Raw genomic sequence first — 27,771 nt, forward strand, 5'->3', positions numbered from 1 at the left:
GACTCCACTAGCTCGCACTGTACAAAAATGAAACCTAAATATCCCGGATCTGGGTGCTGCCATCTTGACGTCATTTAGAGACTGTGCGGTAGTGATCGGGGTTGGACCTACGGTGTCGCCGACTCAAACGCAGGCAGGGCTCCGCTGCTCATTCATGACATAAACCCCCTTTTTATAGCTTCAAATTACTAACTGAAGCCAAACTTATCCCAAAAATGGCTTCACTTTTTGGGAACTGCCATTTGTTCCATCCATATAAACAGTGAATGGTTCTACATAGCAACTTTATAGGGAGTAATTATGTAACACAACAACTTGCTGCGCAGCCCCCAAGTGGCCAAAAAATGTAAATTGATTCATTGGGTTTTTGGTAACTTGGGAGTGGCCAAAAAAGGTTTATGTATATTAAGCAACTATGTAAAGCTACTATGCATATTAGCATTTAACAATTTGACAAGTAGACATTGCGATACAGTCGAGAACAGCAAAGAATAATATCCAAGCCCTCTACATTCCTTTCTACCAAGCCGAATCCTGCCACTCTGCACACACTCACTGTTTCCAACCAGTCAGTTCTTTCAGGAAACGACACGCCTCCAGGACCAGAAGGCATGTCACACTGACCGCTCTCACCTGTGGCACTTGTCAGACTTATCTCTGGCAGCGAGAGATAAAGTCAGTGGGTTCACTCCAAACAAACCAGAGCCAGCACTGACACAGCCTCATCATCAGAGAAACACACATGAACACACACACACACACACACACACACACACACACACACACTGTTTTGCATTTTAGTATGCAAGAGCCAATTTCAGCCAAGGTAACCGGGATGCTATAAAACCTTGGTGCATGAACCTTTATTGCAAAATGTCAGTGTGTACAAGTTGATTCTATTATTTCATGTGTATCATTAATAAAATGAAGTCAAAGATGGAATATTAACATCTTTGCACATTAGCTGCAGCTTTAACCTCCCTACGCCTCTTTGCTTTTGTTTTTTGATTAATTCATCCAGACTGCTGTTTTAGTTAAACATTTCTCAAGGCACAGAGTGAACTTTAGATATGTCTGCTATCTCATAGCTTGTTCAGTGACCCACGATTATTCAGATTTATGTAAAAAAGGATGTGAGGTTTTTCATCCTAGGACTATTTGCATTAAATGCCTTATGGGCTAATCATCACTTCTAAAATGGTGAAGGAAATAGTTTGTACTTGAATGTACTTCGTTAAGACTGAAGATACTATAGATATTATTGAGTCTATCATGCTATCCATATTATAGACATGATTGTGTCTTTTCAGTCAAGCAATTCTGATGCCTTCATAGTCAGCGGAATCAATATTAAATAGGATAGAATAAAAGAACACAGTGGGTCTCTGATTCAGGATCATTTTGACGGCTCTAATAATGACAATAAGTACACCCTGCAGGTCAACAAGACCTCACATTAGGCTTTCAAAGACGTTTTGAGAAAATTACGTTTAGATTTTGGATGACCCCAGAGCACTATCCCTCCTAAACTAGAAGAGCTAAATGGATGCAGCCAGGAGATTGCTCAGTCTTACTTCTTTTAGACCTTGGTGCAGCATTTGAGATTTGATCATGAAATTTTAATGGACTCACTTAAGCACTAAGGTGGGTATCTGGCTCATCCCTGCACTGTCTCAGATCCCATCTTTCTAAAAGACTTTTGTCTGTTAGACAATTCATCCCTCTGAGGCACACAGCCCCTAAAAAGTCCCACAGAGCTCAATTCCGGGTCCTGTCCCTTTGTCCCTCTACAGTACAAGCTGCCACTTGGAAATGTCTTTAAATAATGCTATATGTCTCCATTGGTGCACAGAAAATATTGCACTGATGGATTTTACATGAGTGATACAGACAGCATGAACCTATACTTGATGTCTTGATGGAAGTAAAGGTCTTCTGAAAAAATACTCTTCACTTCAGACCATCAACGAGAAGACTGGAAATTTCTATATAGTTATGCTTGCCACCAGTTGGATTACCGTTGAAATCAATGAAACAAGAGGCGGTGGAAACACTACCACTTTTGTCCACAGGGGCCGCCAGAATCAATGCAAAATTAAATTTCATTGTTGCCGCTTGGAGATTAAAATTTTTGACCTTTAGTTTTGACCTTTTTAATCTACTTCAGAGTTCGAGATTTAAAGGTCATCTGTAATATATGCATTAGCAGTGCCTAGTTTGTGTCAGAGATTGACTGACACTGAAAATTGTCTTTAGAGGGCAGGGTCAAAATGTATTGACAACTTATTAATGTGATATTAAAAGTCCCTTTTTTTTGCTTTTTATTACAATTTTATTTCAACTTTTTCTCCATCCATGGCTTATTTCCATTATACTTTCAATAAATAACAGTGACCTTTATTAGGGATTTGAAATTGTAGGTTGTAGCCTTATTTTTTAACATTTTGAAGGACAAAGTATGACACAAACTTCTTGGCAAAATACAAATAATGCAAGGCAAAAGGGGCAAACACATCATGTAATTGGTTACATAAAATCCAAAGAGAAAGCTCCTCGTGGAGTTTATCATTCAGGGATGATTCAGCTTCTACAGGCTGGGGACGTTAGTAACAAGAGATGTGTGCTTTTAAAGGTTATTTTTTTGTTAAACTGAACAATTTAAGGTTAAAAGGAGACAAGAAAGACAAGACAGGGAGGGAGGATGACATATAACAAAGGTCTCAGGGAAGATTAAGATCATCATGAATTCATGGTTGAGTTCTACCCAACAGACTCTGCAGGAAGCCACTCAGTCCATCTGTGCTGACAAACACCCATCAATAATGAAACTAACGGGAAATGAAGAAATTATTTCTCCTGTTGGCGTCAGTTAAAATCCTAACGGCTGCCAGATGTCGGAGAAGTGTTTGACTTAAGCAGGAATGAAGAGAGTTACAGTTGTGTAAAAGACATTTCCAGACTCCAGACAATGAAAATGAGTTACACTTGATTTGTGACTTTTCATTTGAAGTTCAGCAATGTCCCACTCTCTTCACATGAGCATCAAGAATTAGATTAGATTATTTTGTTCTGTAGCCATGCAGAGAGCATGATAGCTCTCAGTGAAATGTTGGGTCAAAATTTTGTCCACTCCTTTGGTTTATAAATGTATTTAATATATTTGTGGAGGGCAAAAAAGTTTTGTCCATAAGTGAGCAGAAAGTTATAGGAAAAATGTAGCAAAGAGAGGCTGGGAGAGTGCAGAAAGTGTACGACCTAAGGCTGAACTTATAAGGGATCCTGCCTGTTATTGTCAGCAGAGGATTACTGTCTGATGAGTTTTCAATTTAAACAGAAAAGGTTGTACAGTACGAGAAAGATAGAAGCTGAACCAATTTACGGCAGCGTCCTTAATGTCAAGCAAAGAATTCATCCACACAAAGGCTGTGCGGAGATATGGAAGGATTTAAACAGAAGTTTTACCTAAATTCACTTAAATTATAGCACTTGAACCAGCCCCCTAATTCTGGGTATTGTTCAAAAACCAGATGTAAAAGTTTTAGAAATGCATTACCTGTCAAAATCACAAGTTCGCCTTACCTGCTTCGTCTGGAGGAAAAAGTTTAAAAGTTTACAAGAACAAGAACACCACCAAGTGAACATGTGCATCGTTGGTCTCAGTCACAAAATGACAAAAGTCAGCAGAAACTGGCCCACCAACGATGATTTCTGAATGGGGACCCTGAGAGGACGGCAACATTTTTGTTATTTTCAATAGCAGAAATACCTAAAAGAGTCTGGTACGTAAAACACAACCCCAGAAGTGAGCATTTTTAGATATAGCATGAGAGAAAGAAAGCCACTTTGAAGCTTTGACACAAGGTTTTCAAAGCCCCGCAGAAGTTAAAGATGCAAGAAGGAGATTCAGAGCAATACACTCGCAGCTGAGAGAGGGGTCGACAGAGCTTTAAAAATAACTGATTGATGGTCGAACATGTGGAAGTCTATTTATTTCCACGCAGTAGGGCTAAAACCAGATGCTAGGACTACATCACACTAGAAGATCATTCCCCACATGATAAGGGAATTCTGAAAGTTTCATTTCATATTAAAACGTTTTAGCTCCTGAAAGGTAGGGGTGAAATACCGACATCTTTCCACCTTATGAAAGTTGGAGCTACAGATTTAACAAGACTGAAGTCAGATGCAAGAGTAGATGTTAGGCAACAACTATTAAAAGCCAGTATTATAACTCATGCAAGGACACGAGAAGACTTAATAGTTCTATGATAATTTTTGGGGTTATGCACAGTAACACTCAGGATAAAAGTAACACAGCATTGAAGAAACTAAGGTGATCCAAAGAGGTTTTTCAGTTTTTTGATTGTCAAAATTGATGACATGCAAAGAGAGATATTCGAAAGAAAGCTTCAGATACCTTGAACCCCATTCAAGCTACCCGCCCTTATCTTATCTTAGTCCCCCTCAACTGAAAAATATTTTTTCTTCTTGTTCCTACAGTTGGATGTCTGACAGTAGAATGATTTTTTCATATTCATCTGCTGAAAGTGGAAAGTTTCTCTGTGCTCATTGAAACTCTGATTATTTAAGGGGCGGGACCTACGAGCATGATTTGTGACATCACAAATAGTTTGGAAGTACATCCTGGTCCAAAAGCAGTTTATACAAGTGTGATGTAGAAACTGAAACTGCTTTAGAAAATTGAGTTTTGTAATGAGGTAGAACGAGTTGATGGCTTTTTAAGGATTTTAATATGAAAGTTTCAGAAAAAACATATTATTGTCCCAAGCAGACTTCTGTATGTCGTAATACATGTCAAAGGTAATATCTTTTGAAAATACACTTATTTGTGTTCTTGCAGTGGTTTCCAACCATTTTCCTTAAGAGACCCCTTTTCTAAGTTACATATTTCAAATGATATATGAACAATATGGAACAACTAACAAACTGTATAATGAACCCAAATAGCGAACACAATAACTGAGGGAAGTTTGTGTAAAACTAGCAGTTTGGATGAATTTTGTGCAGATTATTTTCTGTAAATTTAACACCTGAGGTGAGTTTTCTGAAGTTTTTATACAATTATATGTCTGTATTGTGTATTTGTATTGTTTAACAATAATATATTCTATCTAAGCAAACAATTTAAGTAATTTACTTCACAGAATTGGACAATATGCTGAGGTATGGGTCTACTGTGTATATTTTTTAAGTTGTCTTACAGCCCTTAAAATCAAGAAAGCCTTGCAACCCTCCGTGAAGCTTTGGTGGCTCCTAGTGGGGATCCCGACCCCCAACCATTGAGCTATACCACTCTCATTTCTTTATGATAAAAACGATAAATTAAGCTATAAAGCCAGCTGCTGCTCAGCCTGGCATAAAGACTGGGGACAGGGGTAAACAGCTAGTCTGGCTGTGTCCCAAAGTACGCTGTAATATCGTAAACTGTTGTTTTTACACTGAAGTTAGTGATCTTACATGTGCGGGAAGGCATTTTTTACGAACCGCCTGCTTTACTGTAGCGACACATTAGCTTACAGATATTAGAATGGTAGCAATTTTCTCATATAAGTGTTTTTTCCAAAATGTCAAGCAATTTCTTTAATGTGTTTAGCTCAAAGTAAGCTTTAATGGCCTTATTTCTCCTTGTTTTGAAATGTTTTCAGAGTAAAGCTGCCATTGTGTTTGTCCTTAAGTCCTTGATTCAAACAGAAAATGGCCAGGTTAAAGAGAGCAAACAAAATCACTGGGTCAAAGAAGCAACCAAACTGAATGAATTCAAATGACTACTGGCACTTTGGATGAGCCACTTTTAACAAGGCTGTTGCAAACAAAATGCTGGGGTGCATTGACCTCGCTGTCTCTTTGGCACACTTTGTCTTAGTAACTTGTGGTGCTTAGTGGTTCTTTTTGCTATTCCCATCGAGATAGTAAGTGTGTTAACGTAGCTGCCTTGATTTCTTTTGATGACATACATCAGTAAAGTTTGAGTGCTACATTATCAGTGTATTTAGTAAATTAATATTTGTACAAACAGTAAGTTGAAAAGGCATTTTTGTATAGCCAGGATTAATGCAGTGGCTCTCAACATGGGGTCCTTAAAGGAGTTACAGGGGGTCCCCAGGCAAAATGATGAATTATTAATTAAAAATTATTACTTCTTATTTCATTTACAAGAATTAAACACAATTAGAGAATGTCTAAGAACAACTGTTCTGGTAATAGTTTCACTGTGATCTCTTTCCTTGATATGAAAAAGGTCACTGGATTAATGGACGCATTGGTTTTCTTTGGCATGATGCATTTGAGCCCATACATTTTGGTAATTTTGTGTTTTTTTTGCTTTGAGCTGTCTTTCAAACACTGAGGCTGTTTTTACCTTTGCGGCTCCGCTCTGCCTCTAGAAATGTTTGTTTAACTAAAACTCAAGGCTGCACAGAGAATTCCATAAAGCATAATACATCTGCAACAGGCCACAAAAAGTTGCCGGATAGATTTAGTTGAAATCCATAACAGCGCTAAAAACATCATCTCATCAGATTTTGCAGGAAAATATAATTTCAGGATGCTGAGTGGGTGCCTGTCACTGAAGTATGAAGCTAAAGCTTTCCTAACAATCACACCTTTCCCAGTCCTCTGATGATACCTTTTCATGCTCTCTGATGGCAGTGCTATGCTGTGATATAGTAGCGGTCCATCATTGTTACCCTCCCAGATGCACACAACGCTCTAATCCTGAACGAGAAAACAAAACAAAAGGGACATCGCTGATCACAGGCCTGTAACCACACAAAGTAAAACCATCTCTCAGGTACAGTGTGCACTTAGGTGTTTGAGTGCCTCTATTTATAACCTCTATTGCTCCTGACAGGGTGGTGGTTATTGGAAGAGGTATCGTATTCTGTGTATAAACCTTTCTATACCGCGAAAATCCTATGTAAGCCGAGTTTTGAGTCTGGGAGTTAGATAGCACCGGCTCCCTCAGCCAACTATGAGGAGTCAGCAGTAAGACTGGCTCACAAAATCTCCCCTGACCCATCTCTCCCCTCTCACCACCCCCTTCCGCCATGAAAATGCATCAAGGCCTCCTGCCATGTCCACAGAAATTAATTTGTGCCAGTATCCATGAAGGTTTGAACATGCTCCGGGAGGCTGGCAGGCTTCAGCACAGATTTGAAGGACTGAGTTACTTCAGCTCTATATTGATTTCCATGTTGTTGTTGTTGTATATCTTGCTGTTTCTTACCAGAGGCAGCCCTGAAATCCAAGACACTATTTTTTTTTTTTTTAACTGATTGCAATGTAGCCCACCACTACAGTGCCACCCCTAAGCACTAATTAGAGAATGATTCCTGCTGATTGAACGCCATTATGCTTTCAGGCTTAAATACCAGTGAATGGGTTAATGTCCTGTGGTTTGACGCAGGAATGGTTAACAGGAGGACAGGCAGCAGGTGGAGAGACATGCAGACTGATGAGCAGCAGCAGCAGCAGCAGCAGAGGAGCCACTGTGTGCTGACAGTTAGGGCTGAGCTGGGGAGAAACAAGCACCGATTGCCGTCTCTAATTTGTCCCTGCAGCAGGCAAAATTGTTCTAATTGCAGGATGGAGGCGGCTTTTTAAAGGCATGGTTCCTGCCTGTGCCGTTGAACGGGACGCCGGTGAATAACACTTGCAGTCAATTTGCTGGGTAAATGACTTGAGTAACTCTCATCGAAGTCAGCGAACAGAGAAAGCGGTTATATGGGAAATGAATGTGACCGGGAAACAGCAACCTGAGCTGATCGAGCGACCCGCCAGCCTTTTGGTTCCAACTTCGGCAAGTAAACACATTAATGCAGGTTTATTTGAATGTACGTAAGTCACAGATCAGTTAGCCCCATTCCCGTGAGATGTGCTATGTGTAGGGGCAGTTACAGAGCACAGACGCCGTTTTATTCCTTTATGTACAGAGGGAGCTCCAGACTGCCTTTAGAAAACCGTCTGTTTAGTGTTTCCTTGCTTAGAAATACTTGTGAATACTTAATAGGCTTTGTGGTGACACCTTTTCCAAATAAGTTGCCGTGTCTGCACATTTCGGCGTACATTTGGGAAACTATGGTGGTCGTACTCGAACAAACGTATAACTTTTTAAAATATCGTTTTGTGTCATTAGCTGTCTTCCTCCATGCCGCGAGCGTACAGGGCGGAAGCGACGGGTGTGTGCGTTGCTACAAGTTTTGAGCAAAATCTATTGAATTGTGGCAGTGCTTCGTTTATTATTTATTATTATGTCGATGCCGAATCCACCAAAAGACCATGCTCAAATCCCCAATCTTCTTTGTCTTGTTGTACGGTAGATGTAATTTGAGCAATAAGCAAGTACAGTTTAAACTACTAGATATTTGACTGCAGGCTGGTATGACGTTCCTTCCATTCGATGAAACGGCGCGTTTTGGTTGATTCTCAGCTGTGGTTTGATAGGTTGCGAGTTGTGCTGTACAGACTCAAACACTTAAGTAACTTAACTCTTATATGCCGACTCTTTATAGACGCCCAGTAGTTAGTCAGTACTATCTAACAATAACCCCACTTAGGATATGTTGATTACCACCTGTATATTTTTCTGTATGTGATCTAAAATAAATTTCATAAGTGCCAGATTCATGTATCCCTGCTGGTTGTACTGCTGCAGCAATTATATTATGACTGTTATTACCATTATTTTCCTTTGTCAGACACACTGAGCTGAGCTTTCTTAAGGGCTTCACATTTAATTGGGTATTGTGGTTAGGCTACTTGAACAAGAAAACAAATGATTTTGACCTTTTTAACAGCCTTTGATATTCACTGTGTAGGCTGCTTCAGGCAAATTCCAACACACAGGCCTGTGTTGCCTAAAATGTAACCAAGCACGGTCTAATCAGAAAGAAGGGAACAATTTCAGGTTACATTACACTTGATGATGAGGATGATTTGTCTCAGCCAGCCTGCATCCATCCATGGACACCTTGCATTGACTTCCTGTACCTGGTCAGTTTTATGCAAAGTTTTGTGAATACTTTCTTTTGTTGAAAACACCCTCTTTGGCTAAATGTGAGCCACCATTTGCTGCGCATACAGCTGTCGATGTGTTATTGCCTTCACTGGACACATAGCACCTTGATTTTCATCAGTCCCCGGAGTCCTGCATTGTGGGCACTTTCTGTTCACAAAGAATTTGCTTTTAAAAACTGAATACCTGAGCCTCAAGGGACACGAGTCTGCAGCTTAAATCTGCTTAGTGTGTTCAGTTTTCACACGTATCCCACTCTCTATTTACCACTGACTGACGGCTAAAATTATACAGTAAGCAGAGTTTCTTTTGCAATAGACTCTCCCACAAACAGTACTGCCTGTGAGGCTTTCACTCCATCATGCATATTTTTGATCACCTGGTGTGCAGTTTCAGGGTGTTAAGCATGGACTTGATTGTGCTTCCAAAGTAATTAAACGCAGGATTTTGCAGGTCTTACACAGTGGTAAACAGAAAGGGTTTAATTATCTAAGTTTTAGGGTTGAATTAATGTTAAATATAAATGCTTTGGTTAATACTGCATACCCAATGATGGAAAAGTCCAGACCTAGGTTTTTTTTTTTTTTTTTTTTAACACAAAGTGCATCCATAGTGCTTAGATAAATACAGCTAGGCCTCATGTCAGGGCACCATTTATTTCCTAGGCTCCTGTTTTTACTATGCTTATTCATGTCAACTGTCACATTAACTTATGGTTTCTGCAAGAGACCTTTAGTTAAATTCAATAGGCATAAAAACAGGGCTTTAAAAATCATCATAAAACTAGAATTTTTGAGACTAGTTCAGTAATTGGCAATCACTGATAAATTAGAAAGAAGAGCTTCCAGTCCAAACACAAGCAGAACAGTGTCTACAGTGTGTGCATCAGTCTGGCTGTGTGTTTGAATTGTATGTCAGGGTATATTAGTGCTGTGATGGACAGGCAGCATTTGCAGGGTGTTTTCCTGCCTCCCCACGCTGGGAGACACTTCATCCGTCTTAGTTCAAGCAGTATCTTTGTCATGTGAAGGCTTGAAAATGCACTGTGTACGTTTCTGTAGACATAATTCTCTCCTGGATTGTGAATTCATTAGAAACTGTGTGTAAAGTCCTTCCTAAATTCTTAGTAACAACGAGAGATTTAGTTAAATGTCCTAACAATTTACAATACTGTGTTCACCATACAAATTTCTTCTCTCTCTCTCTCTCTCTCTCTCTCTATATATATATATATATATATATATATATATAATCAAAATGAGATTGAAGACAAATTGACTGTAAAATTTGTATAAAGAAAATATTCTTTATCAAATTATAGAATCTTTTTGAGATGGGGTATAAACTGTGCAAAATAATGCATACTTCCTTTTCTTTGTTCAAGTTAAACTGATGTCTTTGTGCCTTTTTATTCCATGATTGATATCACGATTCATTTTTCATCTCACTGATGTGAATCTTCACACATTTGTTTTGCGATTTAACTGTCTCGCAATACATCTTTACATGCCTAGTCTTAGCTAATATGGGCTTAACTTGGTTTCCTGTACTCACTGACTTTTGTGTGAATTTCTGGTTGCTAGAAAACATCTGGATGTTGCACCAGCTGTTTGTAAGTTCAAAGTAAGCCTTGTTCTAACATAGCCCAACTACTTCTATGTAGAGATTAGTTGTTATATTGGTAGTCTTGTAGACAGTAAAGTACAGTTTCTTTTATTTATTTTTAAAAAAATCAGCATTAGGTGGGGATACTGTAATGAATGTACTTTGTGTAACATTGCTCTTGTTTAAATAAATTTTACATTTTTGAACAGATGCGTTAAGTTGAAATGGCAATTGGTATGAATATAGTTATCTTAACTTGAAATTGTAAGTTGAAATAGTATGGAACACTAAGTTTGTTTGACTAGATAAAGCAAGTTTTCTTGAATGGATAATGTAACAGAGTAAGTTAACTCAGAGTATCAAGTTTAAACAACAAATGACCATTAGTTAAACAACTTTTATATACACAACTTGTATTACTTAAGGTTTTGAGTTGAAACAAAAGCTTACCTTCAAGTTGCCTACACACTGACAAACTGACAAAACTAATGTTAACTTCTTAACCCTTTTTGAACTCTGCAATAGAAATAGGTTGCCAGTGCCTGCATTGGTATTTTTGCTTAATGTGATTTCATTTCTTGGAGTATCTAAAAATGATTCATATCCCCAAAAGCTGTACAACCTTAGCTATAAGGTTATATAGGTCAACAAACCAAGTGTTACATTTAGTCAAACATTTAAAACATACATTCATTGTCAAGTGTTTAGTAGTATTCACAGTTTCACAGTGGAAAATAACGGATTATGCTAGCCTAACTGATGCTATTTGGTCTATAAGCTAAATGTTATTGGCATAACTTTTGTATTTTGGTACACCGTTTTATTTGCAGGCTCTGATTGGACAACTTTTTGTCTGGCAACACAGGATGGAACTAAATTTTTAATTTCAACTTCAAACTAGGCTAAACTTATGAACTTATGGGACAACTGGTCTATTGCAAGTTAAATTCTAGTATGTAACTAGAACCAACTAAACCATTTGTTTTAATATGTAACAATTTCTCATGTACAGGTGCTCACTGCCGGTCCTCCTGAGAAGTACAGTGAGCATGACGGCTTCCTCTGTCAACACAAATGTGAGCAAATTTACAATGATGGGATAATTATTCACACACGGCCTTACAGGATTGCACCGACGATTGGTGATATCGATGTGTTGGTCAATATAACCTTTACAGAAGGAACAAGCAGCAAGGACAACCCAAAACTCAGATCAGTGTAAATAGGATTAAATAAAGGGTGATGTTATTTGGTTATCAGACAATCAAAACCCTGTCCCTTTCTAAAGGCGTAAAAAATAAGTGACATGTATGCCATATAAAATTTCCATCCCCCTGTGGACACATGCCTCAGGATCTCTCTTGGCAGGAGCTGCAGAAGCGTAATTATACCCCAGTGGAGTGTGAAAGACGATGCTTTTATATTCAGGAAGTCAATCATATTTTAACCAAATCACTCTTGTTGGAGCATGAACATGTATTCTCTTTAACTTTTCATTTCCCCAGAACTACTCAGGTAATTGGAAAGGACACCAAACAATCAGACGTTGTATTGTAAAATTTAAATTCAGTTTCTTTTTAAAAAAAGTTACATTTAGTGCCTTTCATTGCCTGAACAATATTCAATTTTCCTCCCATTATTGGAGTCAGGCTCTTCAAAATGAATGGTCTAATTTAATGATCCTAGAGCAAGACTGCATACACGTGGCACATGTTGTTTGACACCTCCAAGCATTTCCCCCTCATGCTGTATTAAATGTTTAGTAAAAATGTACAAAGTCATTATATATAGATATCGCCTCCTGTCAGATGGCTCCACAATTTTACTTTAATCTCCTTATGGCATATGGACTAATGGCAGGAACTTGAGGAGCCCATGAGAGTTGTGATGGGCCAAAGGGCAGACTCCAGTGTTCTATCATAAATTAGTCTTTTTTAAAGCTTATAATTAGTCCCAGTTGGAAGTGCAAAGATACATATATGATACAGTATTATGCACAGTCATATTCCATTATTCAACCAACTACAAAACCAGGCAGTAATTATAGTCTTAATTAGATGGTGTTTTAATTTTTAAAATGTCAAGAGAATATGTAGTGTCATAAATCCTGATACATCAAAACAAGTTGCGCTGTCAGTTTAGAACCTTTTCTTGAAATGTTTCCTTAGCAAATGAAAGAAAACTCGTCCTCTGCATTATTAATACCCACAGCGTTTCATTAGCATTTTTATTTAGATTCAAGGCAGGAAACTTATGCATTTTAATGTCCCCATTCATTTCCAAGTGAGATATAAAGAAATCTACCTTGTCCCTTCACCAGCTGATAGTGGATTGTTGTCGACACTTTTCTTACCACTTCAGAAGACTGCATTTAAAAAGAAATCCACTAAAAGCAATAGTTGTTTGTTTTTTTTTGTCCCAGATTCGTCCTTGAAACGGGAATGGAAAAACTTATGGAAAATATTAACAGTCCCAGATTAGTTCCTCAAAAACTAAATTCACCCCAAATTACTCCTCCCATAGTGCCAACATAATACCCAATTCCCACTCAAACCCAACAGAATGCATTAGTTGATTGTGTGTCGGTGTCTGTATTGTATCTATGAAAGCGAGACAGAAAACGGAATTATGACGGCATAATGCGCAGAGAAAAGGTAATTTTTAGAAAATGTGCGGCCCAGAATAGTTGGACTAATTTCCTTCATCTAGCCGTTCATCTCTTTACTCTTACAAAACCACATGCAATAAGCTCACACATGTTGGACGGATTTGGGGAAACTGCGGCTACAGCATCACACAGTCGGCCGTGCTGTTATTTGAGCAGTAGAGCTCTGCGACAAGCCTTTTCAAACAACGAATATACAATAGAGAGGAAATACATCAAGTGGCTTTGATTCCCCACAGAGCCTCTCTGAGTGGAGGATTGAACAAGGATGATTGCTGAAGATATAATACCACATTTCTGTGAGTTCTGTGCATATGAGGATAGCTCAATCTGTTCCTCCAGCTGATTGACCTTCCAGGATATTGACATACCGTGCTGCATACGGTTGATTTACTGATGCATAGAGAAATTATCTACTTAATGCATATACGTAGAGTAATTTACCTACAGAGCAATTTTAAACCGGGATTGGTGACATAGAAACATCAAACAACCATGTTTGTCACAAAGAACCAAACTCCCGCTTTATCACACACCTGTTTGCTTTTCTGCAAATCCCTTCTTTACATTTCTAATCTTTCTGTTCAGACAAATATTTATTGCTTAATTCTGGAATATAAAACATATAAAACTGCATTTTAAAATGCTCAGCACCCGCATTATTGCATGTGAAAATGATTAAATTAATTCTCCTTTTGTCATTTTCTAAGAAATGTCGTTTTGAGAAATACACTTTTTTTCTCTGTTAGAAAAAGGCAGACAATAAGGTGAATAACAGTAACAGATGAACAGTCTGAACAGTTACAAAACTAAGAGTGGAAAACAAACAAATATAAATTTGTTTGTTTTCCACTCTGTTTTTTATATATATATATATATATATATATATATATACACGCGCCAGGGAATGGTAAACTTTCCAAAGCCTATTACATACTATAACGTTTGTTTTTCCATTAAAATATCAAGAACAAAGTGAAAAGTCATTTCAAGATACACTAATTTGCTCTCTTGCCAAGAGTTAGATGAAGGATTGATGTCAGTCTTGTGTCTATACTCTAAATATGAAGCTGTTTTAGCCGGTTAGGTTAGCTTAGCTTAGCAAAAAAATTGGAAAGCTGGTGGCTCTTTCCAAAGCTAACAAAGTAAACATCCCAGCACCTGTACATTTGACTTATTATTAACCTCATATCTCGCCTGTTTAATCTGTACAACAACAACAATTTGTGCTTTCATGGACTCTCACTGGGCCCAGCATGAAACAGTCTAACACATAACCTCCATAAAACCACAACATGTCTTTACCCATCAGTTTTTTAAAACGAATTAAACAAACAAGAAATAACATGGTAGTTTGTTAGCTTTGCTTTGTTGTAGCTTCATACAGTATTTAGCATTAGAGTGATATCGGTCTCATTTAACCCTCAGCAAGAAAGTAAATGTTGAGCGATTCCGTTAAGCACCAACGCTGTTTTTGAATAGTACTTTGAGTTAAATGTAAAAGAAGAAAGATTTACCTAACAGTATAACATATTCTCTAAAGCAGTGGTAAATGGACCTGTACTTGTATAGCGCCTTTCTAGTCTTCCGACCACTCAAAGCGCTTTTACACTACGTGCCACATTCACCCTTTCACACACATTCACTCAGTGATGGTAAAGTCCATCGAACAGAAACTAACATTCATACACACTCACACACCGATGCACGGCATCAGGAGCAATTTGGGGTTCAGTATCTTGCTCAAGGATACTTCGACATGTGGCAACAGGAGCCGGGGATCGAACCCACGACCTTCCGATTAGGGGATGACCCGCTCTGCCTCTGCACCACAGCTGCCCGTAATGATGGTAGAATGTACCTAAGTACAGTTACTCAAGTACTGTGCACAAGTACAAATTCAAGGTACTTATTTTTGAGTATTTCCATTTTATACTTCTACTCCACTCTCTCAACATCTCAGATGCAGATGTTGTACTTTTTACCCATTTTTCTGACATAGATTACAATTTTCCATACCCTTTCTGTCCAGTGAAAACCATGTCTCCAAATTTGGTGGAGAAGGACAGAAATGCTACACAGATTTGGGATATTTTTGTATCTTATAGAATAAGATAATGTATATGCAATAGTATACAAGGTAGTTAAAATGAGCTAAATCTTTAACATCTACAGCAGTAAAATGGAAAAAATGCCGCAGAAATATTAATCCAAAAACGCCAGTGACGTGGATAATTTAACAACACAAGTACTTTTTACTTTTGATGCTTTAAGTACATTTTGCTACTAATACATTCTGTAACTGAAGTAAGGTTTAAAATAAATGTCTTTTACTTGTAGCAGAGTATTTGCAGTGTGTTATTGCTTCTTTTACCTAAGTAAAGGATCTGAATACCTCCACCACTGATTGTAAAGAAACAATTTGATCCATAATAAAAATTAATAACATTTCTTATGAAACACCTTCACTGTAACTCCAGTGTAACCAGTGCAAGTCTGTGAAGAGTCACGCAATGAGTATTTACTGTACCACAGTCAGAGGCTGCTGCAGGTTTACCCAGCATGTCTGAGTCATAAGCTCCGGCTGTTTACAAAAATACATTAAAAACAGCTCGCGGAGACATACTGCTGCATTGATGAATATAATCCATCACTGTAAATTAGATGACTGGTGGCTTTTCCTTATACAACTGTATAGAAACCCAACTTTATAATGATCATTGCAGTGGCATTTAAAGAAGGTCTGTTCTGCAGTTACTGAATGTGAAGACAGGTTTTCACATTTAGTTTTGCCTCTCCGCTGCTGCCAGTCTTATGTAAGAGTGTGTCCTGATGGAAAGAAGTGAAAATGGCTCCACTAAATGTGGTAATTAGCAGAGTGGTAAAGCCATGTTTGGTGAAATCACCAAAATTGTCTCATTTAAAATGATGGATTATTCTCATCAGTGCAGCTATATCTCTGGGCTGTTTTTAATGGATTTTTGGAATATCCAATTAATTTTTTTTAACCTTTTTACTTTTAGGCTGCCAGGCAACTTTGCATATTGGTATTTGCAAACAAGAGGTGACTTTGCTACAGTTTGGCATGATTTTCAAAAACGTGCATGTTTGCAACTTAAGAAATGTGCGTGCTGGCAAAAATGCAGACTCTCAGTTTGCAAAATATATGTGCTTGCACTTTTCATGTGAAAGCCAGACTTGTCTGCATATTAACTATCGCAAATAAATGAGAATGTTCCCCTTATCCATCTATTTCTGATATTGTCATAAATACAGCAAATACTGTGTCACTTTTTGCTCCACGTTGTAGCTCTCTGCTTGGATTTCTAAGATGATTAATATTAAAAAAAAAAAAAAAAAAAAACTAAACTTTTCTAAAAGAAATCCCAGGCAAATTTAGATGATAAATCGACATCCTTGTGAAAGAGTAAAAATGTACACTCATAGCTATTTCACTGCTGACACCACCCCGGGGTTTTTTTAATTGACCTCGAAAAAGAGGACAAGCTGAATAGAGTGCTGGGTTTTCTTTTTTTTTTTTTTTTGTAAATCCTCTGTTCTAAATCTCAGTGATTTTAAATGTGGTGATCTTTTTAAAGGATGCAGATGAAAGTGCTCAGCTTGACAAAAGTATTAATCGTGACTCCTGCCAACATCATCCAGTACTGGTCATCCATGCAGCTCATCCAGTTCACACCTAAAACTAACATGCTGTCCTGCTGCTGAGGTTGCATGTATCCAAACATCTGCCTTTTAAGCTCATTAGCTGACCATAATGAGACCACCAGTATCTGAAACTACATGTTATCTATTTGCAGTCTTTTTTGGGGTCATTACGCATGAAGTGGGTGTTTAGTTTGATTTTTCAGTCCAGTCAATATTTCATACTCATTAACAACCTCTGGGTTCAAATGAACATGGGTTTTATTGTAGTCAGGTCTTTAGCCAGGGAGAGAAAATTGGCAGTGATGTCTGGCTATGGCCCAGAAGCAGTTCCACTGATCAAAACTTGTGAATCATGGCTGAAACTGTATGAAATCCATGATGAGGTGTTTGTCAGTGTTAAACTGAACTGATGGAACTAACGTGCGATTTTCTACAGACGCCTGTAAGTGGATTAAGGCGAGACCTTTTTGCTGCATTCCACTTCTTATACTGTATGTGCAGGTTTGATGACTGTTCCAGACGTTATTTGATGGATCTGGACAAATGTGTGCGTTTGGATAGTGTGCTCTGGCTGCTGGCTATGTTTGTGTATCAGTACTGTGCCTGAGTGAGTGAGTGAGTGAGTGTGCGTGTGTGTGTGTGTGCGTGTGTGTGTGTGTGTGTGTGTGTGTGTGTGTGTGTGTGTGTGTGTGTGTGTGTGTGTGTGTGTGTGTGTGTGTCTCTCTGTCACTTGACAGTTGTGGTGCTGTTCAAGGTTATCAGTGTCTGGAAAGTTTTCTTCCACTGCAGCCAAAGAACTCAAATGTCAACTATCTTTACATCAGGAAGGAGAGATCAAGGAGGCAGAAATATCTGGGTTATTAAGATATGCAGGGAAACCATGCTTTATTAAATCACTGTATGTTATTAGTTAATAAAGCCATAGACACACTATTAAAGTCCAATAAATAAATGAGCTAATATACTACAAGGAACTGAGGGAGCCTAAATGTTTCTAGTGTTCATTCAACCAGGCTGGCGTGTGGCAGTGTGAAATCAACCACATCCTAATCATCATATTAAGTCAACACATTAGTAAGATGCCAGCTGTTATGAATGATGTTCAAAAGCTCTTGCGTAAGCGAAAATATTTTTCAGGGAGGCCTAGATGTCTGACTTCATGTCTGAGCAACAGTTAACCTTGACTTTGATTAGACATGTGGCCAGATAAATGCACTTGGGGGCCCTGGGGCAAAAATGAGCTAGGCCCCTGTCAAAACCCATGTTGCACACAGCTCCACTGTCTCTTGTGTTCTGTAACCTTCAAGTAAACAAACGGAACATATGTTAGCAGCATATATAAGAATATGAACTTAAATGAGAAACCTATTGGAACTAGTTTTTGACACAAGGTCCTCCCACTTAGGGATGCGTTCTAATAGCCTGTTTCATTTTGGATGAGATAAGATAAGCCTTTATTGATGCTCAGAGGGGAAATTCAGGAGTTTGAGCAGCACAATGGCACAAAGAGATGGTGATAGAGAAAGTAAAACTAAATGATTACAGGTATGTAAAATAGAATAGAAACAAAAATAGAAATGGTGCAAGAGCAATTGAAGTCATAATTACAAGGCAGGCAGTACACAGTCCCACATGACCAGTGTTGTACTAATACTGAGGTTCAAGTCAGAACTTCTATAACAATATACACCACAATGATGATATATGTGACTAAACTAGGATACTTTTGTTTGTCTGTATTAATAGAATAGAAATCTAATATTGTGTATATAATTTAATGTAAATAACAATAATATAAAATATAAGTATTATATAGCACTTCAGCAATAGCCTTTATTTCACTAAACCCACATTTTTACTGAATTGTTAAATGTAACTTTTACAGTCATTTCACAAGAACAAGGCATTTAAAAGGCCATGCTCAATACATACAATACAATACTTACATCACATCAACTACAGCTGCGTAACATTTTAGACCTTTGGGCCAAACTTTATAGGAACATGGGAGTTTTTAGTTTGAAGTGTCCCCAAATCTTAACCCTGATCTGGTGCACCCCCATGGATTTTTTAATAGGTTAACATCACTCTATGACTGCTAGTGGATGGTAAATTAATGAATAAATATTCGACTGTCATTTACCTCAGAGCTGCCTACAGGACAACCATTTACATTTCATACAGATGCAAGAGAAAAACAGAAAAGAAGGCGGTAGGTGGTTATGTAAATATCTTGTATGCATAACAAGCTTATCCACTCACTAGTTATCCATTGGGATCTCCAATATAACATGTCTTATTCTGCACCTCTAATTTACAGATGGTGGCTACAGGTTGTGGACATTAATTAGGCTGCCACTAGAAACGGTCTCTGCCTTCCCGATAACAAAAGCTGATTACAGATTAGTTTGAATCTTATAGGTTTCATTATTTATAACTTTAGTTCCTTGCGAATAAAGAAAAATTCTTAATTACATTTGATAGGGGATTTGAAACTATTTGGATTGGGTAAAGAGATTTGCTAATGATGCAGGACCTGGTAAAAGTGTCTGTATGTTTCCGGCTGTGGAAGTGTTTTAGCTCTAAAGGGAAAACTAACTGTGGTCTGTAATGTGGCTGTCCTGACAGTAGTGCCCCATTTTCATTGAACTTGGAATGTGAAACTTACTGAAATAGTCGATAAGAATGGCTCTTAACAGCAATTTTTAGCAAGAAAAAAAAAAGCATCCTGGTACTCATGGTCCACTGGGCATATACAATGATTTTTTCCACTTCAGTTGTGCCAAGCCAAGTAAGATCTCACTCTGATCCACTACTTTCAACCCTGAAAAGTGTACTTTACCCCCTCCCACTGGAGCCACAACTGTGATACCTTGGTACAAACACTATAAACAGTTGAGCTGATGGTTGAGACAGTTTGCAGCCGCTGTCTCACAGAATTTATAGAGGTGCTAGTGTTTCTAAAAAATCATGACATTTCTCTTCCTGTTGTAAAAAGACTGTTGGTAGTTGTGCTGTTTGCTCTGGCAGAAAAAAGCAGTCCTCTCTGTTTGATGCTGCAGCAGATATACTATAGATATTCCATGAAATCTGGTCAGCTGCACAGCAGGGACGTGCAGAGGATGTTAAAGGGGAGGGGGCCCAAATTCAGGAAAGGAAATTTTTGCCTGCAGCGAGGAGAGCGTTGAATGTTTAGTCAGCATAAAGCCTAAATAAAGACCAGCTAAATCTCCTGTGTGGCCTAACTTAAACAGCCAACAGGTTCATAAATTGAAACTTTTTTTCCGACCACAAATACTACCTTAGTCTTCACCACTGAACAGCTTGTCTGCTGGTTTTTATTCAGAAATAGCAACATGTCGACATTGTCTGGTATGCAGTGTGTTGACTATGAGACCAGCAGTGGAGGATACCCACAGATGGTACCAATGTCCCGGGAACGCAGAGATGGCATCTTGCTACTGTTGCCAACCTTTCCACCAGTCAATGAGGGGTGATCGTCTCTAACATAGGTGTCCACCTCCACCTCTGGGTCATTAGCTTGTTGAGGGATGCTGTAGTCGCCTCCCAGGAGCGATATCATTACATTTTCCTGGCGGTATTGTGTGACTCCAGCCTGGGCAGCAGGGGCCGCTTTCTCATCTCCCCCTGTAGCGACAGTACCAGGATCATCATCATCATCATCAGTGGCACTGGCCACTTCCACAGTAGAACAGATTTCCATTATCTTTTGCAGCTTCTCTCTTGGTGGAAAAATCCCCCAGATGTGTATGGCGAGGGTCCAGGACAGAGGCGATCAGTGCTGGTTTGGCCACCAACTCATCTGTGTCAACCTGTGGTGAACAATATAGTCTAATTAATGTGATAATGTCCCTCTTAACTGATAACACACTTTTATGTCAGTGATAATCACAGTAATGTGCTGAAGTGAATGGGCAAAACAGCCACTCCCAGGTCATCCATCCAGGAGAGTTCGCAGCCATGATGTTGCATGCATTGTTGTGGACACATGCAGCCACTTTCCCATAAGTCCTCAAGTCTCTGCTGCACCAATTTAACACTTTAACCTGCCAGTCCTCATCGATTTTTGTGGCGTGTAATTGTCATGTAGCTCTCCATTGAGGGCGCTGTCCAGCAGTTGGTTGTAAGGACCCCAAACCTAGCACTACTAAATTGCGTTTTCAGTTTTTTTTTTTCTTAGCAAAACTAGCTTTAATACGACTTGTAATAGTTTGTCTTGATAGGGTTTGTGATTAGGCTCCATATGGGTCAGTAGCTCTTGAAAACCCTAAATCTTGTGTAGTTTCTCAGAAAGAACATCAATGAATGGATACCACATATTCCTATTGTAGTCTTCCACTGGCTGGAAGGAGATGCTCTCTGTCTTTATTTGCAGGCACCCTCCTCTGCTTTTTCTGTCATGGGGGCCTGTTGGGATGCTGATCCCAGCGGCTTCTGCCTTTTCAGTGGCATTCTTAAACAGTGTTCCAAACTGTCCTTCTGTCCTCAGGTTGGACAAGGTGTCCACACTCCAATATACAATATATGCGGTGAACAGGGCTGTACCCTGAGTTTGTAGGGGTCAAAAAAACAACGCAATGCACATACAGAACCTTTGTCATTGTGTTGCAGTATTCTTGATTCCAGTTCTTTTGTGTTGACCACTCATGCTAGCATCGATACCATAGCCTTGACCACGTGTTTTATGGATCAGTAGGACATGTCTCCGTAGCTAGTCAAGAACTGTATTCTCTATCTTGTCACACAACAAAGGTGACCTGCCTGTGATGAGATACAGCATTGGTTTTTGTCTACGGGAATCAAATATATTTTAACCTCGTCCATTTCTTTCCCTGTCTCTCTCTTTGTGAATGTGGCCAGGGCTTTTATGAGATCATTTGGTGTTCTGTTAGAGAGGAGCAAAACCTCTTGATATGTTATCCAGCTTGTGGCAGACTCGTTCTCACCCCTGAAAGCCTTCCCCTGTCGTACAATATGAAATTGCGCAAATTAATCTAGTCAAACTTTGTTTCTTTGTTTCTCTATCGCCCTGCCTTGAACTTCTGATACATCAAAAGCTGCTTTCTTTTTTTGTGTTTCATCACACCATGCTTGTTAAGTAAGTACTCTTGCATTTTTTTTAAAGCCCTCTTTTCCAGTTGTTTACCAGCCACTGTCTGAGCAGTCTTGTCACTGTACTTTTCTTCACTTAGAAAAAGCCAACAGCTGAAGCAGTAGGTTGTGTCCTTGTCCAGTGAATACTCCAACCATGGCTTATTTTCATACCACATCTAAGAAAAGGTTGACGTGGTCCTCTATCAACACATTTTGACATTGCTGGCCTTACACTTGAGATCAAACGCTTGGTTGTGGACTGGATCTATTACTTTAAAAATGCTTCAATAGGGCCTGTTCTACATTACTTGTACCTTCCTCGATTGCTTCCTCAGACTCAACATTATCCAGTTAGCCTTCCTTTGGTCTCTTTCTCTCCTCTAATATTGCTCGTGAGTTCTTGGTCATCTATGACTTGTGTCAGGTGTTGCATCTGAAGACTTGTCCTCTTTCTCTGGTGTTGCACATAAAGTCTCTTCTCAGGTGTTGCTTGTAAGGCCTACCTTTTTGAAGTCTGAATTATCTGTTCTCTCTTGTGTGCTGCTGCCGCTAGTACTTGGGATTTAACCATGCATTAAGAGATTTGCAACCCATGGTTGCCTCCTGTTGCACCTTCTCCTACCTTTTTTTTTATGTTCTTTCTTTTTTGTCATTGTGCTGCAGGCATTATTAAAATTAATCCTGTTTAATTACTTTGTGATGTTTCACAACTCAGATAACATTCAGCTTCTATTGCCATACATCAGAATGCTGAATTGACATAATACATTATTAATTACTTTGTAATGTTTTATTAGTCTCCTGTTGTTGTTCATCATCGTATGGCACCTGCAAGTAAACATTCCATTGTTTTGTGTACACGTATACTGTTAATGTAACAAAACTACTATGACTTAGCGCAGTGATGATAACTAAATGATCAATTGTCCTGTGATGTCTCCCGCGGGGTTGAGCTCATTACCGTTATGACCACAACTTTTCTTCGATCTATTGACAGAACAAGGTAATGTTATTCCATTGCACAATGCATTTGAAAGCTGTCACTCACATGTCCAGTCAGGAATATGTCCTCTAATTGGTTGATAGACTCAACCCAAGGCGTCATGGCATTGACAATAGCGATGCAATGGATCATAGTTGATCCGGATGGTCGCCCAACACGGTTTTAGAAAAATGGTACTTTACCTCCAGGAGCCCTGTGCCAGCAGCATTTTGACAATGTAAATTACAGTGTGGGGGCTAGTAGTCTGTAATTATATTCCAGACAGGCTACCAGTTTTAAGAAGTCATAATCAACCATGATCCCAGCAAACGGCCAAAATCTTCATTGATCTATACCCTTTTCTGCTTTGTTGGTTTTCGATAAAATTTACAATATTAAAACTGAGAGTCCAGGATGTACTTGCTTTTTGGGCACAATAGCTTCCAGTTTATATTTTATTGCTGAATTACTCCACTTGGTCGGATAGCTGAGCCTTTGCTGACCTCAAGCAGCTTTGATCAGAGCCTATGATGATGGCACGGTGTGAGTGGTATTTGATACAAGTGAAAAAGCACATAAAAGGTATCCTGTGGTGTTTATTACCCAATGTTGGAGTTTTGATATTTGTTGAAACAAAAAAGTGCCTGTGTGGATCTGTTCAGCTCACTGTGGATAGTTCATCTTTTACCATTCTTAGCTACAAGGTGACGATCCAATGACTAAAACGGCAAAAAGGTTGTGATCGTTATGCAGTGATGTTCATAGGTTTTCAATGTAGTGAGTTCCTGGGGCCCACAGGTGGTCATTTGAGTGGGTCCCCAGTAAAATTTTAAAATTTAAAATGTTTTTACAGAACTAATTTAATACTGACACTGAGTCCTTCTACTTCCTGGGCACTATCATCACCCAGGACCCCAAGTTGGAACATCAGCTCCCTCACCAAGAAAGCACAGCAGAGGACATACCTTCTGCGGCAGGAACCTGCCAATGTCAATGATGGTGCACTTCTACATCGTCATCATAGAGTCAATCCCTGCCTCCTCCACCACCATCTGGTACACTTCTGCCACTGCCATTGCCAAGGACTGCCAAGCAGACTGCAGTGCATCATTTGCTCTGCTGAGAAGGTGACTGACTGCAATCTGACACCCCTCCAGGGCCCTGAGGCATGCAGGAAAGATTGTGGCTGACCCCTATCACCCCGGACACAAACTTTTTGAGACACTCCCCTCCGGCAAGAGGCTGCGGTCCATCAGGACCAAAACCTCACAGCACAAGAACAGTTTCTTCTCGACTGCAGCTGGCCTCATCAACCTCAACTGACACTGACTCTTATCCTGCCTCATGGACACTACACTTTACATTAACATACAGTCTCCACGTCTGACTCAATGCATTACGTTAACGCTCGTGTTCCGCATTATCACTGTACATTTCTTTACACTAGCAAAACTTTTTTTCTGATACTGTTTGGGATGAATAAACACGGACTGCACAAACCCCCCGGAAATCAAATTCAAGCAAATGATGCAAGAGGAGAATTTGCTTTCATTCTAAGCAATTTTTACTATGTTTTTGCTTTGCGTGAGAGGATCCTATATGAACGGATTTCTGCCAAATTTGGAACAGTTTTGTGTTTTTTACAATAGATTTTTATTTTATTTGTACTCTTCTCACGGGTTTGAAGTCAGTGGTGCTCGTATTGGGAAAAGGGGAAAAAAACACACCAATCAGAATTCAAAATCAGCATCAGACAGTTGTTTACTAATGTTGCCAGGCCACTGTCAATCAAATCTGTTTGATTTGGATTTTTGTTGCCCAAACTTTAACTTTGATTGTTCAAAGTAGGTTATTAATACTTCAAAATGTTCAGGGTTAATATCTTATTAAATCTATCTTATTTACTGTGTGTGCACCTAAAGCCTAGTCTGTGTAATCTGCAAATAAAACCTTTTGGATAAAAAAAGACACAGTCAGCCTCTCCTCAGGCACACCATTGATGTGATCTCCACTGGTGACATGGTTATAAACACTCCTCTAGCCAGTGTGACAAATCTGGCTAATCACTAACTGTCAGGTCAAATTGCTCTCCAATTCCTGAGGACAGAGTGTGAACCAAGTATGTTTAGGAGAACCTTCAGATGTAAACAGAAACTCAGCTTCGACCTTCTCTTGTCTTTGTGGGTTCTGAAATCTCCACAGCGGGTGTACTGCAAGTGCTGTCTGTCCTTTGAACTGATTCAGAAACCCCATGCTGAAGTGTAATAGTCTTGTATAAAAGCTTTAATCTCTCCAGTGTAAATTAGCCATGTGAACATCGGAATTGTTCATCGCAAACATGGTTTTGTTTTTACATTTTTTACAAGTACAAAATAAACTTTTGTACTGTACAGTTATTCATAATTTATATCCTTGTCTTGGAGTGAATTGCAGACATCAAGTGAGACCTTACGCAATGCATCTGACTGGTGTACTGATCTGTTTGAGTTCGCTCACCTACTGTTTGTGACGAATCCTCCCAACTAAACTAATTAACTATACATGTTGACCCTCTGGCACAAATCATACTTTTGCGATCTATAATGTATACAGACAACTTTATAAAACTGTAGCTTTGATTTTCCTTCAATATTGTATAGATTCCTTTCTATACTACCGAGGGTTTGGTGACCTTACAAATCAAATGGTCTCACAACCTTCAGTAAATCTTTACATACTGATGCAACTTGGCCGATTTTTGGCAGGATAATTTAACTTTAAAGGATTTCATTTCCCAAAAGTCATGAAATATTCATTGGACAGATATATTTCCAGCATTTAGAGTTTGGTTAGAATTAATGTGGTGAAAACCTACTGTTGATACTGTAGTGTAGTCTACTTTAGCTACAGATCTGAACCCCAGAGGTGTGGACTTGAGTCACATGACTTGGACTTGAGTTATAAATTTAATCACTTGAGACATGACACAATATATACATGATTTCACTTTGACTTTGACAGCCTTTTGGCTTAAACATCATATTAGAAAAAAGTGAGCAGCTCTCAACTATTCAGATACTTAGAAGCAGCAGCAGCAGCAGCAGCCTAACAGGGGTTAAAGATACGTTTTTAGCAGTGCACTATCGCATTTGGACATTATCCAAAATGTACATATAGGCAAAACACTTAATTTTTTTTTTTAAAGGTCCAGTGTGTACAACTTAGAATGACCCGTTTTTACAACAGGTGGAGCCGGGTCCTCTTCCACGGAGTCTGCCATGTTTCTACAGTAGCCCAGAACGGACAATCCAAGCACTAGCTTAAGCTCGGCCTTTTACGTTTTTCGTGGCCATCGTTGTTTCTCCTACACACTTCTCCTACACAGAGAGGTTGAGGCCAAGGGTATTCAGTTGGTTGCAATGTGCAACCTCACCACTAGATTTCACTAAATCCTACACTGGTCCTTTTAGACAACATACTTCTCTGCAGCCTATTATATCATTATTATATCTGGTTAATGCGCTTTCTGCAAGCCAGCGTCTATTCAGGGCCACAGATAGTTTGTGAGGTAAAAGAAGAATCACTCTGTAATGGACAGTATGTTTTTGTTCCACAAGGCCAATTAGTGGTGACTATCTCCACTGAAAAAATATAGCTACTCCATATCACTTTCACCTGTTACAACCTCCAGGTTAAAATTTAATTAATCATATCAATATTTTAAGTTGAGCAACTCAGTAGTTGTCAATCAGGACTGTGTATTAGGAGCAGGTAGCTTGTGAAAAATAGTGTGTTTAGTTAGTAGGCTACAGCTGTTACTTCAGGTGCATATTTAATAAGGATTTCATGTCTTCTCTGCTCATCTCATTTCAGGTTTTCTAGGAGTTATGCTGTCACTCAGCTGAATTACTTCTGTCTTCTCAGCCAACAAAAATACAAATCTCAATGAAATCTTTAAAGGTTTATTTTAAACATTTATTACAAATGTTCAGAGTTGAAGACAAATTGATTGAATAAGGGATTTAAAATTAGATTTGGGTTTGATAAAATGATATAAAACCCCAACCATCACTCCCAGGAATGTTAAACCGACACAACTCATCATGTTGCTTTTAAATGTCAGACAACTTATTTAAAGTTTATATACAAAGTTTATAAACGCATTTATTATTTCTGTAAATTGTCCAAACTCATTTCTTTAATTTTTTTTTAAATTGCATTACATTTGGTGAAGGGTGGATAATGACTTCTTTAGTACTCAAAACACAAAATTCAAGACTTGGACTTGTCTTGAGACTTGTTGGTCTTGTCTTGGGACTTCATCACCCAGACATGAGACTTACTTGGGACTTGCAAATACAATGACTTTCTTCCACCTTTGCTGATCCATACAGGAACCCAAGGACAGTCCGATCTAATCTGAATAGAAAAAAAATATTCAACCCAGACAGACCAAAATAGAGTGAGAAAAGTCAACATTGGTAGCAGCGTGATGAGTCACAGATTAATGAGCAGTTGCAGTTGAGAAGAGAAGCACAATCGTTCAAACTCCTCCATCTGCCTTAAAAAAAGCACATTGTTCACGTAATCATTTTGGCACACGACATGACCGGAAATCTGGATCCAGTCAAATCCTGAATAGAGTGGGACTTAAGGCTGGGTATCGTTTAAAAATGTTCGATACCAGTACTGATACCAGTACCCTTAACACGATACAGATACCAA

At 38.8% G+C, this 27,771-nt stretch overlaps 1 protein-coding gene and 1 long non-coding RNA gene across 4 annotated transcripts in view; one reads left to right on the forward strand and one right to left on the reverse strand.

Annotated features, from left to right (window-relative positions):
• Window positions 1–7,431: 7,431 nt before the first annotated feature.
• Window positions 7,432–27,771, forward strand: part of sntg2 (syntrophin, gamma 2) — an 82,193-nt gene continuing 61,853 nt past the window's right edge. For 2 of the 3 annotated variants that reach the window (XM_051390102.1, XM_051390118.1), the window contains exon 1: window positions 7,432–7,819. In XM_051390102.1, the coding sequence (XP_051246062.1) occupies window positions 7,751–7,819 (69 nt within the window). In that variant the 5' untranslated portion in view covers window positions 7,432–7,750. Of the gene's footprint in view, window positions 7,820–11,651; window positions 11,716–27,771 lie in introns of all 3 variants that reach the window. The other variant, XM_051390111.1, reaches the window with a different exon arrangement.
• On the reverse strand, window positions 20,279–27,461 carry LOC127357845 (uncharacterized). Its single transcript, XR_007882322.1, has 2 exons — window positions 27,390–27,461; window positions 20,279–23,072 (listed from the first exon to the last, which is right to left on the reverse strand). It is a non-coding gene; the product is annotated as an uncharacterized LOC127357845 (long non-coding RNA).

Source organism: Dicentrarchus labrax, unplaced genomic scaffold, assembly GCF_905237075.1.
Source record: "Dicentrarchus labrax unplaced genomic scaffold, dlabrax2021, whole genome shotgun sequence".
NCBI lineage: Eukaryota > Metazoa > Chordata > Actinopteri > Moronidae > Dicentrarchus > Dicentrarchus labrax.